Here is a 13892-nt window from a genome sequence, read left to right as displayed (position 1 = left end):
TCATTGTAATGATTAATAATAGTTCAGCCATTGCTGCACTGTAAAAAATTTCCTGTAAAATTTACAGTAACTTACTGGCAATTTTGGTTGCCAGTAAGACTGTAAATTTACAAGACTACTGTAAATCAATAATTACATTTGTACTGTAAAAATTACAGCACACGGCTGTATATATGCTGTAAAATTATGGTGCTTTTTTTTACAGCTATCCCTGTAAAATTACAGTAGCAACGGTTACGAATGTGACTGAAATTATAAAAGCAACTGTGAACTTGCACTGCACATACATTTTACAGTAAATTAGTGCATTTGTTGTGAAATTCAGTTCACTAAAGTAATAGCTGAGATTTAGCACTGCTGTGAGGGTGTGTAAACCTACTTTTCCCTCAAATTTTCAGTATTCTTTGTCAATTTATTGTGTAATGTGAAGAATAAACCTTTCAAAATAACAGGTTTTCATAAATGTAACAATTTATTGTACAATAGATGTTCATTTAACATATGCACCATTTTCCAAAACATATTTGAAACAAAATATAAGAAACAAAAATGGAGATTGCACATTAAACCAAAGGCTTTATCCTGGGGGGGGGGGGGGGGGACACTTTCCCTCCAGTGTGACTGAACTTCATTCAGAAACTCAAAGTTTAAATAAACACAAAAGAAAGGGTCTGAACTGTGCCTACCTTTAAACGGCCAAATCCATGAAGGGGCAAGACATTGCATGTACATTAATTTGAACATCAATCATGCACTTGACAATCAGTTCAGAGTCTCTCACTTCAATTTCATTGGAACACTTTTTTTTTTTTAAATGGTAAGCCATTCAAAGTCCATTAGCTTCCGTAGCAGTGTGCATACATGTGGGTTCATTCCTTTCATTTTCTTGTCTCTCTTTCCAGCAACTTTTGATCCAGTTTCCGGGTTAATGCCCACAATTCCTCTATGAAAAAAACACACACAGCAATTGTTTTTTAAAAAACAGCATATAAATCAATGAATAAAATAAATTTAAGTGTCATTTTAAAATATAATTTTCCTTAACATTTCATTTATTGAAGAGCTTGGGCCAAAGAAAATATTTCAATAGTTTTACTAAGTTAATTGTATTTTTTTTATTTATATATAAGGTGCTGGTCATATAATTAGAATATCATCAAAAAGTTGATTTATTTCACCAATTCCATTCAAAAAGTGAAACTTGTATAATATTATACATTCATTCCACACAGACTGATATATTTCAAGTGTATTTCTTTTAATTTTGATGATTGTAACTGACAACTAATGAAAAGTTATCTTATTATTATACATTACTGACACTCTATCCTCCAATTTGATATTGTTAAGTGCTTTGACACAATCTGTATTGTTAAAAGCGCTTTATAAATAAAGGTGACTTAATATTCTAATTTTCTGAGATACTGAATTTGGGGTTTTCATTAGTTGTCAGTTATAATTATCAAAATTAAAAGAAATAAACACTTGAAATATCAGTCTGTGTGGAATGAATGTATACATTATACAAGTTTCACTTTTTGAATGGAAATAGTTAAATAAATCAACTTTTTGATGATATTCTAATTATATGACCAGCACCTGTATATCTATCTATCTATCTATCTATCTATCTATCTATCTATCTATCTATATGGTTTGCATCAGGCACGTGATCAGCTAGAGACAAATAAAGTAAAAACAAAAAAACAGCAATATTGTGAAACATTATTACAAATAATAATAATAAAAAAAAAAACTTAAGGTATTCAGGTAACGAAATTTGTTACCTGAAGTTTTATGGTGTAAAAAAAAAAAGTTTTCAATTTAAATATTACAAAATGTAAAGTTATTCTTGTTATGCAAAGCAGAATTTAGAAATCATTACAATTTATTGGACTCAAGAAACATTTCTGATTGTTATTAAATGTAGAAAATTTAGCTGCTTCATATTGTGTGTGGAAATGGTGATACATTATATTTTTTTCAGGATTTTTTGATAAATGTAAAGTTTAATTAACAACATTTATCTGCCTTTATCAAAAATATTAATAAATGCATTAACAAACTTAATGAAATAAAAATAATTTTAGATGTCTTCATTCACTTTTTATCACTTCCATGCATGATGAATAAAATTATTAATTTCTCTCCCTTTTAAATCTTATACAAATGTTTGAGTGGTATCGTTTCCACAAAAATATTAAGCAGCAAACTATTTTTACCATTGATAATAATAAGAAATGTTTCTTGAGCAGCAAATCAGCATATTACAATGATTTCTGAAGGATCATGTGACACTGAAACTTCTCTTAGTAAACAACAACAGATTTATAAGCGTTTCTAATGACAAATGTTGTGTTCCCAAATGCAATTTAAATTGGCTCGAACCAAGCGCGGCTAGGAGTGAATTCAGTTCATGTTTTAGAAAACAATCTTTAGCAGTTTATTTAGGTAATAGCTTAAGGCCATTTGCATGATTTCAACACCCCCACCCCATCAAAAAAAAAAAAAACTCAGATCTACGCGAATCGCATGGGTCATCCCTCAGAGGTCGGAAAATATGGACATCCATATCCCTGATGCATATTTTGTAATAGATTTTTTTGATAAACTATTTTTGCTGGACTTTGGCTGCATGTACTAAATTCAGTGTTCAGTTTTTTGCTGTTTGACAACTTTTCCAAAATAAATAAAAAATAATTCCAAACTTGTAAACCTAAAAAAGTAAAGAAAATTTGAATGTCTACAATAAATTTTTTGTTGGGAGTTTATGCTCTGACATACCTCTGAATAAATTTGAGGGTGCATGCAGCTTCATCCGCATAAGCAAGGTTTAAGTTGTAATAGGTCGCAAACAATGCTGCCAGGCCCTCAACAAATGCCTCTGAACATGGGCCAAGGACAACTTCCCTTTCGACTGACAACATCCACTTGCTTGGGGTCATGGATTCACCTGTAAAAGAAATACAGAAGGACATAGCTTAATAAGTGTTGTAAAAGCATGGTTTATGGGTAGTTCATGTTAACTAATAAAGACACTGATACTATAATACTATAAACTAAAAGATAATAAAGACTATGGTTACCAATAAGGAGAGAGAGAGGGAGAGGTTCAGAGACAATAACAAATGGAAGGAATATAGAATAGAACTGTGAAATGGAATACAGGAACAGAGGTGGCAAAAATAGAAGTTTCAGATAGAAAAGGGTTAAATTTCTTAGAAAAAGAGATTCATCCACAACTTCAGGAAAATTGTGCTCTACAACGTCTGATCTCTCACTCTCAGACACAACATCAGAAACTGGAGTTTCCGTGGCCATAGCAGGCTCTATCAATTGGTTTACAGAGCACATTTTATGAGTCCGTGATACATATGATGCAAATGTAGATCTCACCTTAAATGTCCTGTTGCAACCAAATGGGCACCGGATCTCCAGACCTGACTGAATGTGGCTCTTCAAAAGAGACAAAAACTGTGTTAGGGTCCCACATTGAACTTCACAAAAGTCTACATGGCATTTAAATGTTTTATCACACATCTGTGCCTGAATCTCTTTAGCAGACGCGTGATGTTCTTTGTGATGTCTGTATATGTGGGACTTCAATGAAGAAAACGTGGGCAATCAGGCACACCACATCTAAATTGTGAATTAGGCACATTTCTATGCAATTTCACATGCTGCACAAAATGTAGGATTGTGCAGCTCTCATTATTACAGAATTCACAGATAAACATCAACTGCAATAAAAAAAAAAGTGCTAATAAAGTTACATACACAGCAGTAAAGCATGTGCACAGTAATTTCCAATGTACTTTGTAATGAACAACTAAAGTACTAATTTGACTACATACACCCTTATAAGTGATATTAACAAAACTAAAACTTAAAAAAAAAACAGCATCTTCATCGAAACAAACACATACTAATTAGTTAATAGCTTGACAGTCCAGTGAAACACTAATGTTGCCGAGTTGCATAAAACCTACATAACTTAATTCTATTAATGTAATTGCAATGTTTTAAAGTTTACGTGACTACTAACAACAATCCACACTAATTTTATACCGAACAGCTATCGAAAATGTTATAGTAATATGGCAGATAGATCACGCTTTCAAGATGAAAAAAAGTTAGTTAACGTTACCCAGCTAATGTTAATCCTAACATTGCACTAAAAAAGCAAATAGCATACAATTGAACAGCTATTTATCCCTTTTGAAACGTCACAAAATAAAAAAAAATATCTTAATGACTGGTAAAACAATAACTGGATGTATCAGGATTTCACGTTTTAACTGAAGCATGAATTAGTTGTTACACTCACCTCCCTCACTCACTCACTCTCACTCTTTTGAGGTCCTCTTCTCTGGTAATCGCAGTGTTGCCAACTTCTTTATCGTAGCGTGCAGGAGTTGAGCGCGAAATAGGAAAAAAGAGCGCCAGAAGTCGTGACTCGTGAGAAGTCCCAAGATGTCCGCTGCTGATGACGAAATGACATCACATGCACTGCGCTCCGCCGAGTTGTCTAATCATGTGTTTTTTTTTAAAGCAAACAGTTTTAAACTAATAGATGTGTACATTATATAATCATATGTCAGAGTCAACATGGTGTAAATATTTTGTTAAAAAGGCTGTATTTATTACAGTTGACTGAGTTCCAAAACTGGATTTCAACACTAAAAAAAAAAAAAAGAATATGTATGATATCCTGTAGCATCACTGTATAATCATGTTCCCAGAATACATTCTTGCTTAAATAACATGCACACTATATTATGGTAGATACTACTGTAATTTTACAGCAATTATTTAGCATGTTCCCTGTAATGCTGTAAATTTCAAAATACAGTAGTCTATTGTAAATATTTACTGTAAAAATTACAGCAATTTTTTACAGTGTGGATGATTAATTTAAAGTATTAGTATAATCTAGGTCCTATGAAAATATTAGGTGATAAAGAAGAGGGAAAAGTTTTCCTAGTTTACAACAGTCTAATGAGTGTAATGTTTTTAAGCCCTTTAGAATTGATTCAAAGTAGCCTATACTAAAAACACTATGTTATCAGAATGAATAAATTCCTTTATTATGTGTTCTATGAGAATTTTTTTATTTTATTTTATTAATAGTATTTTTCCCAAGGACAACATAATGTTGTAGTCCTGTTCCATTTTAAGATTGCGTGCCTGCTCTCTCTCTCTCTCTGTATGTGTGTGTGAGTGTGAGTAGGCTATGTACAGGTACATCTCAAAAAAATTGAATATCGTGAAAAAGTAATTTTTTTCTTGTAACATTTCAAAAAGTGAAACTTTCATATATTTTAGATTCATTAAGTGTAAAGTAAAACATTTCAAAAGTTTTTTTGTTTTAATTTTGATGATTAGAGCTTACAGCTCATGAAAGTAAAAAATCAGTATCTCAAAATATTAGAATATTTATATTTGAGTTTCAATTAATGACCATCCATACAGTATAAATTCCGGGTATCTCTTGTTCTTTGAAACCACAATAATGGGGAAGACTGCTGACTTGGAAATGATCCCGAAGACGAACATTGACACCCTCCACAAAGAGGGTAAGTCACATAGGGTCATTACTGAAAGGTGTGGCTGTTTACAGAGTGCTGTATCAAAGCATATTAAATGCAAAGTTGACTGGAATGAAGAATTTGGGTAGGAAAAGGTGCACAAGCAACAGGGATGACCGCAAGCTTGAGAATACTGTCAAGCAAAGCTGATTCAAACACTTGGGAGAGCTTCACAAAGAGTGGACTGAAGCTGGAGTCAGTACATCAAGAGTCTCCACGCTCAGACGTCTTCAGGAAAAGGGCTACCAAGCCACTTCTGAACCAGAGACAACATCAGAAGCGCCTATGGGCTGTGGAGAAAAAGAACTGGACTGTTGCTCAGTGGTCCAAAGTCCTCTTTTCAGATGAAAGTAAATTTTGCATTTAATTTGGAAATCAAGGTCCCAGAGTCTGGAGGAAGAGTGGAGGCACATAATCCATGTTGCTTGAAGTCCAGTGTGAAGTTTCCACAGTCAGTGATGATTTGGGCTGCCGTGTCATCTGCTGGTGTTGGTCCACTGTGTTTTCTGAAGTCCACAGTCAACGCAGCCATCTACCAGGAAATTTTAGAGCACTTCATGCTTCCTTCTGCTGACAAGCTTTATGGAGATGCTGATTTCATTTTCCAGCAGGACTTGGCACCTGCCCAAAAGCTGGGTCAATGACCATGGTGTTACTGTGCTTGATTGGCCAGCAAACTCGCCTGACCTAAACCTCATAGAGAATCTATGGGGTATTGTCAAGAGGAAGATGAGAGACACCAGACCCAACAAGGCAGATGACCTGAAGGCCGCTATCAAAGCAATCTGGGCTTCCATTACACCTGAGCAGTGCACCAGGCTGATTGCCTCCATGCCACGCTGCATTAATGCAGTAATTAATGCAAAAGGAGGCCCAACCAAGTATTGAGTGCATAGAAATGAACATACTTTTCAGAAGCCTGACATTTCTGTTTAAAATATCCTTATTTTATTGATCTTATGTAATATTCAAATTTTCTGAGACACTGAATTTTGGGTTTTCATTATCTGTAAGCCATAATTTCAAGAAATAAAGGCTTGAAATATTTCACTCTATGTGTAATGAATCTGTATAATATATGGGTTTCACTTTCTGAAATGAGGGACAAAAAATATTGACCTTTTTCATGATATTCTAATTTTTTGAGATGTACATGTATGTGTGTGTAAGTGTTTCGTTCGTGCATCAAGATGGCGGTGGCTCCTGACAGCAGAGTGCTCTCCTACAGTGTTTATAAATGGAGCTCGTACTCCTCTACATATTTACCCGAGTGAGTAACGCACATTAAACACTCACGTTAAGACTCTATATCTGCTCTTAAATATACATACACAGTTTATAACTCTGTAATATTAATCAAATCCATGGCTTTATCTAACCAACGGGCCGGGCTACAGCAGACGGGTACATAAAGCAGCCGCAAATATATAAACTGCAAGCAACAAAGCAAACGAATATCAAATTTTACATATCAATGTGCATTTAGATGTGCAAAAGTCTGGAAACGGCTATACATGTATGGAAATGTGAAGATGTGACAGACATGTTAGCATGCTAGGTTAGGCTAGTAGGAAGCAGCCCATGTGAGTTTTAAACAAATAACACGCCTGAAGTACACCTAGTGTTTATTATTTTTCATATCATTATATAGATCATGATGCTCTTTTAAGAACCTGTCAGGTGTCTTACTGCACTGTGTTTATTTATACTTAAAATGTAAATCCGAACTGCAGTATGTAGCCGGTTAGCTATATGGCTAACGTTAGATAACTACTGAATTGTAGATGTAAACAAAGCGCAAATCGGTGAATGCTATTTAAATCGGTGTTTTCGTCTTTATTTAAAATATCTGTTCAAAATACAGCATAATTAGACTACCAGTACTGTTTAAAAATACATAAGTTACATAAAGATGCTATGTTGATTAACGTTAATGTTAAACTGTTGGAATATGACACTGTGAGAGTCGCATGCTATTTTTATCCCCTCTTTTAACCATCTTCTGTTTTTGTTAATCTACAATATTATGTAACAATACTTCCATGGTAAAATGTATTTAACAGGGGCATTTGTACGAAATATGCTGTTATTTCTAGCTATTTAGCAAGGCATGAAGTAGCAGAGTTTTGAAACAAGTGAGCTGCCTATCTAGACAGCCTATGAAACGTGGTCTCTCACTTAGTTTTGAAACACAGCCAATGAACAGATTGGTTATTACCCATAATATCCATGCAATTTGTGTCATGTAAAATGGATCATGCATTAATAATTTGCATACCTTCTTTGTAATGCTTGTGTTAGATATGACAGCTAGAGGAAAATGTGCTGTAGTAGACTGACATAAACAGTGCACGCATCCATGCATTAGTCAGTGGTGAAGCATATATTGTTGTGACACCTGTGTACTCTTGCCAGTTTTGTTTTTGCCCATAACCTCAAGCTTACATGCTTTATGAACTTTATCTAGCAAGCAGAACTGTGTTGGACTTGGCATAACCAGCATAATCCAGTTGCAAGCATAATTGTATAAACAAGGCACATTTATGCATGTATTAATCTGTGAGTATGCATCACAATTAGAAAGTTGTTAGCACTGAATGCTTGTGCATTCATGGTGACAGCATAATTCTATGGAAGATCTGCACAACTTGTCCATTATGCATGCAAGAGAGCCTTACGCTTTTCTTTAACTCTTTCATATTTTATTTGTTTGCAGGAATATTTTAGTGGACAAACCTAACGACCAGTCTTCCAGGTGGTCATCTGAGAGCAACTACCCTCCACAGGTAAATTCTGCTTACGCCTTTCAGTGTTGAGCTGAGCTGGATAATAGTTCCTGTATCAGGGTTATTATTGTTAACAAAAAAACTAAAACCAAAAAAAAAAAAAAAAAATCTTACTTGGGAAAAACAAAGAAACTTTTTTTTTTTTTACTGAATTAAAAAAGTAAACTTACTGTATTTTAGCTAGTTGCGAGGGCGTAATTTTTTGTTTTTGTTTTTTTAGTACAAGTACTAAAATAACTAAAACTGCAGTACATTTACATTTATGCATTTAGCAGACGCTTTTATCCAAAGCGACTTACATTGCATTCAAGTTACAGTTTTTACATTTTATCAGCTCTTGCTCTCCCTGGGAATCAAACCCATGACCTTGGCGTTGCTAGCGCCATGCTCTACTATTTGAGCTACAGGAAAACAAATGTATAAGAACTCTAGAAACATAAAAATTACAAAAACACACAGCAAAATTATAAAAACATTAACTAAAATTAACATGAAAACACAAGACATAAAAAAATGAATTCAAAACATTTAATAAAACCATAATAGTATATCAATGATAATAAAATAAGTCTTTTATTCAGATTTTCAGATTATTTGTTCTGCAAGTGCTTTGCAGACAGATTCATTGCTCACTAATTATGTGATAAGTTTTAATAATAAAAACACATTCCATTATGGGGCTGTGCGTTATGACGATATATATATCGGATGGACGAAATAAAGTCTATCGTTTCATATTATGTTCTATTGTTTATTTCGTGGTGTCGCAAAATACATTGTTTATGGTAATACTTTTTCATCATTTGGATGACTGCGATCTTTACACGCCACCACGTGAAGGGGAGACAAAACCAGGTGGAGAACGACCAGAACAAAACGAAGAGCTTGTTCCTAAACGAGGGACTACATCTGTAGCATGGGCACGCGTTTTTAAGCACTGCAGTTTTAAAACAACCAATTTTAAGCTGTTGAAACACAAACAACAGAGCTATATGTGTGCGCCATCTCTGTTTCTGTGTGAAAGGACCGTGTTTTTTTGCCAATTTATTGGCTTTGAACGATTACATAAACAAACTTATATGCATCAGAATCCCCGTCTTTGCAAGTATCCTCATAAACACAGCGATTTAGGTCTTAAGAGAGAGTAAACAGCTGAAAGAGAAAACGCATCTGGACTACAGTCTTAAAGGGATCCCTGGGTATTACGACTTGTATGGCTTAATATAAGCTTAATATAAGACAAGCCTAAACAAACTATCAACAATGGCGGACGTTGCGTTGCTATTGATGTTCATGGCTTTGCGAACCTACATCGGCATCCAAACATGGCGAATCAAACGTGTTAGCGTTTAGCTGCTATTTCAAATATGGCGGTCCAAGTTTCTGTTCGTCTTGTTGGTCACGGTAACCCGGCCCCCAGCTCCTGACGCAAGCGCTTCTTTCTTCTAGCCCAGCAATGCTTTGGTGCTACTTACGAACCGCTTTTACTGGTTCGGAGCTGGTGCTTTGGGTGTCGAAAAACAAAGAACCGGTTTGAAACTAGGCTCTGGCTCTGAACCAGCACTGGAACTGCCTTGGTGGAAAAGGGGTATAGGTGAGCTACTAGCGCTACCTGTTGCTATTTTTACCACAACACAACTCGGAATAGACAACTCGGAAAATAAAATACTGATATGATGACCACAGCTACTGAAAGAGCTTACAGATGGCGATGGATATAAGTATAGGTTTAAACCAAATGCTGTACCATGGATTTTTCCTCACAAGGAGTCTAAAAGCATCTGGATCTCGAGGGAAATCTGCGCTGAGAAACTCCTCTAGCGGCCGCGAGTCATGATTAGCAAATAATAGAATAAATTTAACCATATAAAACTAAAAGTGAAATTATTATTATTAATATTATCAGGCAACCTGAACCTGTTTCTTGATTTGAAACAATATCACTCATTAGAACATGCAGCAACTAAGAAATAATTTTTTCTAGTTAGATATTTATTTTGTTAAGGAAAATTAATGGTCTGATTTCTAAAACTTTCACTTTGGAGCAAAAATCTGGCTTTAAACTTGAAAGAAATAAAGGTTTCACAATTATCAATATCGACTGATATGAAGAAAAATGATCGTGATCATTTTTTTGGTCATATCGCCCAGCCCTAGTTTCAATGTTGACAGTTGTTGATATTAGCATGCCTGGTTATGTTGAAATTTTCATTCATTGACACTGACTGTGCCTTGCTTTCATCTTCTTTTGGAAAGAGGAAGCCTCTTTTCTTTGCCGGCCTTGTGGCACAGACCATTGCAGCGCAGACAGACTTGTGGTTAGGCAATAAGGAAATCGAAAGTGCGTGTTGGCGGTACAGAAACACGCGCCCTCAACTTTTAACCTCCAGCCCGAACTCAAACCCTTGTGTTTTCTCACTCGTGTCCTTCCACTCTCATCCTTTTACTTAAAAAAGCACAGTTACCCTCTGCAGAGATCAGAGTTTTACGAAATCATAGTTCCTGTCATTATCCGTTTTTTTTTATTCCAGAAATGACCTCTCTACATGTTGTAGCTGATTATAGAAAGTTCAATCAATATTTCATCTGTGGGTTAAATGCTGAATGGTGGAAAACCTTTTTTATTTTATTTTTTTACCAAGCTCTTGGTGCAGGCGGCCATCAGTACTGGTGGATGGAATATCGCAGTCAGTCTGTGTGAAATATTTTCCTCACCCTTCCCGTCTTCAATGAAAGTAGCCCATTCATTTTTAGGGTCTCTACGCAAGCTGCGTTTGTTCCGAGCAATAACTTACAAGCTGTGATTACGGGCTGTTCTGTAATAGATGTCTACGGATGATTGAATTGTTTTCACGAGGACAGCATGAGTAATATAAACCCCTCCTGTCCACCTGCACCTGGAGAGGGTGTTGTCACTTGCAGTCTCCTGCCTTTGTGATCTTGTGTCTCTTTATATGCACCAGAAACACAAGAACATATCTTCCTTGTGTTTTGTAATGTTCACAGAGGAACGTAAGATCCCTTAATATATTAAAAAGAAAATTAGGAATTTTACATCCAAAATGGATAGTGATAGATACTGTCAAGGAGGAAAAAATACCAGAAAAGAAGCCCGTACAACTTGTTGCCCTGTTTTCCAAGTTTTGTGAGGACATGCACTACTGTTCAGCTGTTTGGGGTTGGTAAGATTGTTTTGGAAGGAGTCTCTTATGCTTATAAAGGCTACATTTATTAGATCAAAAATACAGTAAAAACAGTAAATGTAAAAATATTATTGCAATTTAAATAACCGTTTTCTATTTTTTTTTTATATGATTTATTCCTGTGATGCAAAGCTGAATTTTCAGCACTCAATGCTCCAGTCTTCAGTGTCACATGATACTTCAGGAATCATTCTAAATATGCTGATTTTTATTTAGAATAGAAAGTTAAAAAGAACACAATTTTTCTGAAATCAAAATATTATACACATTATAAATGTCTATACTGTCACTCTAAGTCAATTTAATACATCCTTTATGAATAAAAATACTTATTTTATTTATTATTATTATTGTTTAAAATTTTACCAAGCCCATAATTTTGAACTGTAGTGTATGCTAGTTTTGAGGGGGAACTTTTATTTCCCGTTTTGCTTTTATAACAAAACATACTTGATGTGTTACTTTAAACATGCATAATGATAAATGATATTAGATATAGGTCTAGATTGACTGATGTGGTAAAGGTAAAGTTTTTAAATTAATTGAAAAGTTATTAATATGTTATGGATGGATCTTAATAGTTTTTGATTAAATTGATAGTCGTGGCTAGAATATTTCAGATTCGAATTGCTTTGGTGTAACAATTTTTATTTCTTTTCTGCTGCTCAGTACTTGATCTTAAAACTGGAGAGACCAGCTATCGTTCTGAGCATCACTTATGGCAAATATGAGAAAACCCACGTGTGCAACCTGAAGAAGTTCAAAGTGTTCGGAGGCATGAGTGAAGAAAACATGACGGAGCTCTTGTCTAGGTGAGACTGGTGTGAGAATGTTAGTTTGTGATTACAATCTACTTGCAGGCTAATCTTCGTCAGCTAAACTTTACGGACTCGTAGCTTTTATATCATTTTGAGAGCAGGTGACCAGATATACTTAACTTTGTAATAGAGCACCAGAACACAAACATTTTATAAAATGGCTTATTGTGTTTCTTGCGATGTGAGTAATGTTTATGGAAATGGCTGCTTCTTCTTCATCTAATCTTAGTGGCCTTAAGAATGACTTCAACAAGGAGACATTCACGCTAAAGCACAAGATCGATGAGCAGATGTTTCCCTGCAGGTTCATTAAAATAGGTGAGTGTTTACAGAAAGAGTGATCAAAAGACCTGGTGAACTCATGTCATGACACATTTAGGTGAAAGATCAGTCATCACATGATTTCAGAGGAAGACAATGAGTTGAGTGAGTGATTGAATGACTCTGCAAGTCTTTGATGGAACAAACAAGTGCTTGTGTGAACGCTGAACTCATTTGACAAGACATTCTTCTCTTGCGATATTGCAAGCTGTGTGCTTTAGACATTGAAATCTGATATTCTTTTGAGAATACAAAATTTGACATCTAATTTTTTATAAAATTTTGTTTTTTTTAAAGCAAAGTGTTAATGTCCTCTCTTGATGCTGTCTGTGTGTGCTTGGTTGGTTATATACAGTGCCTCTGATGTCATGGGGGCCCAGCTTTAACTTCAGCATCTGGTATATTGAGTTACACGGCATAGAAGATCCAGACGTTGTCCAGCCCTGCCTTAACTGGTACAGTAAGGTGAGTTGTGTCCGAACATCCACAGCCATTGAGGATGAATGTCACATAGAAATGTTACATTTATAATTCATCCCAAAATCAAAAAAAGCATTCTAAGACTGTTAAAATGGTTCTTATTTTTAAAATTATCCCGCCTGTATGCAATGATACAGAATGAGATGAAATTCTGGATCTTAAAATGGGTGGCAAACGCACACACACACGTCTATCTTAAAAGAATGTAAAAATGAACATGCTGCGTAATAGAAATGACTTATTTCAGATTATGCCATTATTAACCACCCACTGCTTAAAGATAATATAGCTAAAGTGCTTTTTTTTTTTCCCGACAGTACCGTGAACAGGAGGCCATCCGTCTGTGCCTGAAACACTTCCGGCAGCACAACTACACAGAAGCCTTCGAGTCCCTGCAGAAGAAAACACGGATCGCTCTGGAGCATCCCATGCTCACACACCTCCATGAGCGGCTGGTCCTCAGAGGAGACTTTGACGCCTGCGAGGAGCTTATAGACAAAGCCGTGAGAGGTACCTCACCCTGTGTTTCATCATATGGATCTGTGCCACATTCATTAAGTAGGGAATGTGGGCATGTTGTTTCACTGTAACCAACAGAATGGTTCTGGATTATAATCGTGTTACGTTGCGAGCCAGGACATCCTTGTTGACATTTTATGTCAAATAAAGATGATCTCCTCTCGAACGGTCTGTTTC

The 13892-nt window shown here is 35.4% G+C and overlaps 1 protein-coding gene and 1 long non-coding RNA gene across 4 annotated transcripts in view; one reads left to right on the top strand and one right to left on the bottom strand.

Annotated features, from left to right (window-relative positions):
• Positions 1 to 448: 448 nt before the first annotated feature.
• Positions 449 to 4681, bottom strand: LOC306861134. Of its 2 annotated transcripts, none has more exons than XR_013783450.1 (4): positions 4328 to 4485; positions 3397 to 3456; positions 2785 to 2953; positions 449 to 943 (listed from the first exon to the last, which is right to left on the bottom strand). It is a non-coding gene; the product is annotated as an uncharacterized lncRNA (long non-coding RNA). The 2 variants fall into 2 exon arrangements; XR_013783449.1 differs by having other exon boundaries at positions 458 to 943; positions 3397 to 3663; positions 4176 to 4681.
• Positions 4682 to 6757: 2076 nt separating this feature from the next.
• The window catches only part of LOC306861534 (muskelin), a 29975-nt gene continuing 22840 nt past the window's right edge, over positions 6758 to 13892 (top strand). For both annotated transcript variants that reach the window (XM_079403849.1, XM_079403850.1), the window contains exons 1-6: positions 6758 to 6858; positions 8305 to 8374; positions 12247 to 12389; positions 12625 to 12713; positions 13072 to 13181; positions 13514 to 13706. In XM_079403849.1, the coding sequence (XP_079259975.1) occupies positions 6779 to 6858; positions 8305 to 8374; positions 12247 to 12389; positions 12625 to 12713; positions 13072 to 13181; positions 13514 to 13706 (685 nt within the window). In that variant the 5' untranslated portion in view covers positions 6758 to 6778. The remainder of the gene's footprint in view (positions 6859 to 8304; positions 8375 to 12246; positions 12390 to 12624; positions 12714 to 13071; positions 13182 to 13513; positions 13707 to 13892) is intronic.

The sequence above is a fragment of the Barbus barbus genome, assembly GCF_936440315.1.
Source record: "Barbus barbus genome assembly, chromosome: 42".
In the NCBI taxonomy this organism is placed as follows: Eukaryota; Metazoa; Chordata; class Actinopteri; order Cypriniformes; family Cyprinidae; genus Barbus; species Barbus barbus.
Note: the sequence above shows the minus strand (reverse complement) of the source record. Positions and strands in the feature narration are given on the sequence as shown.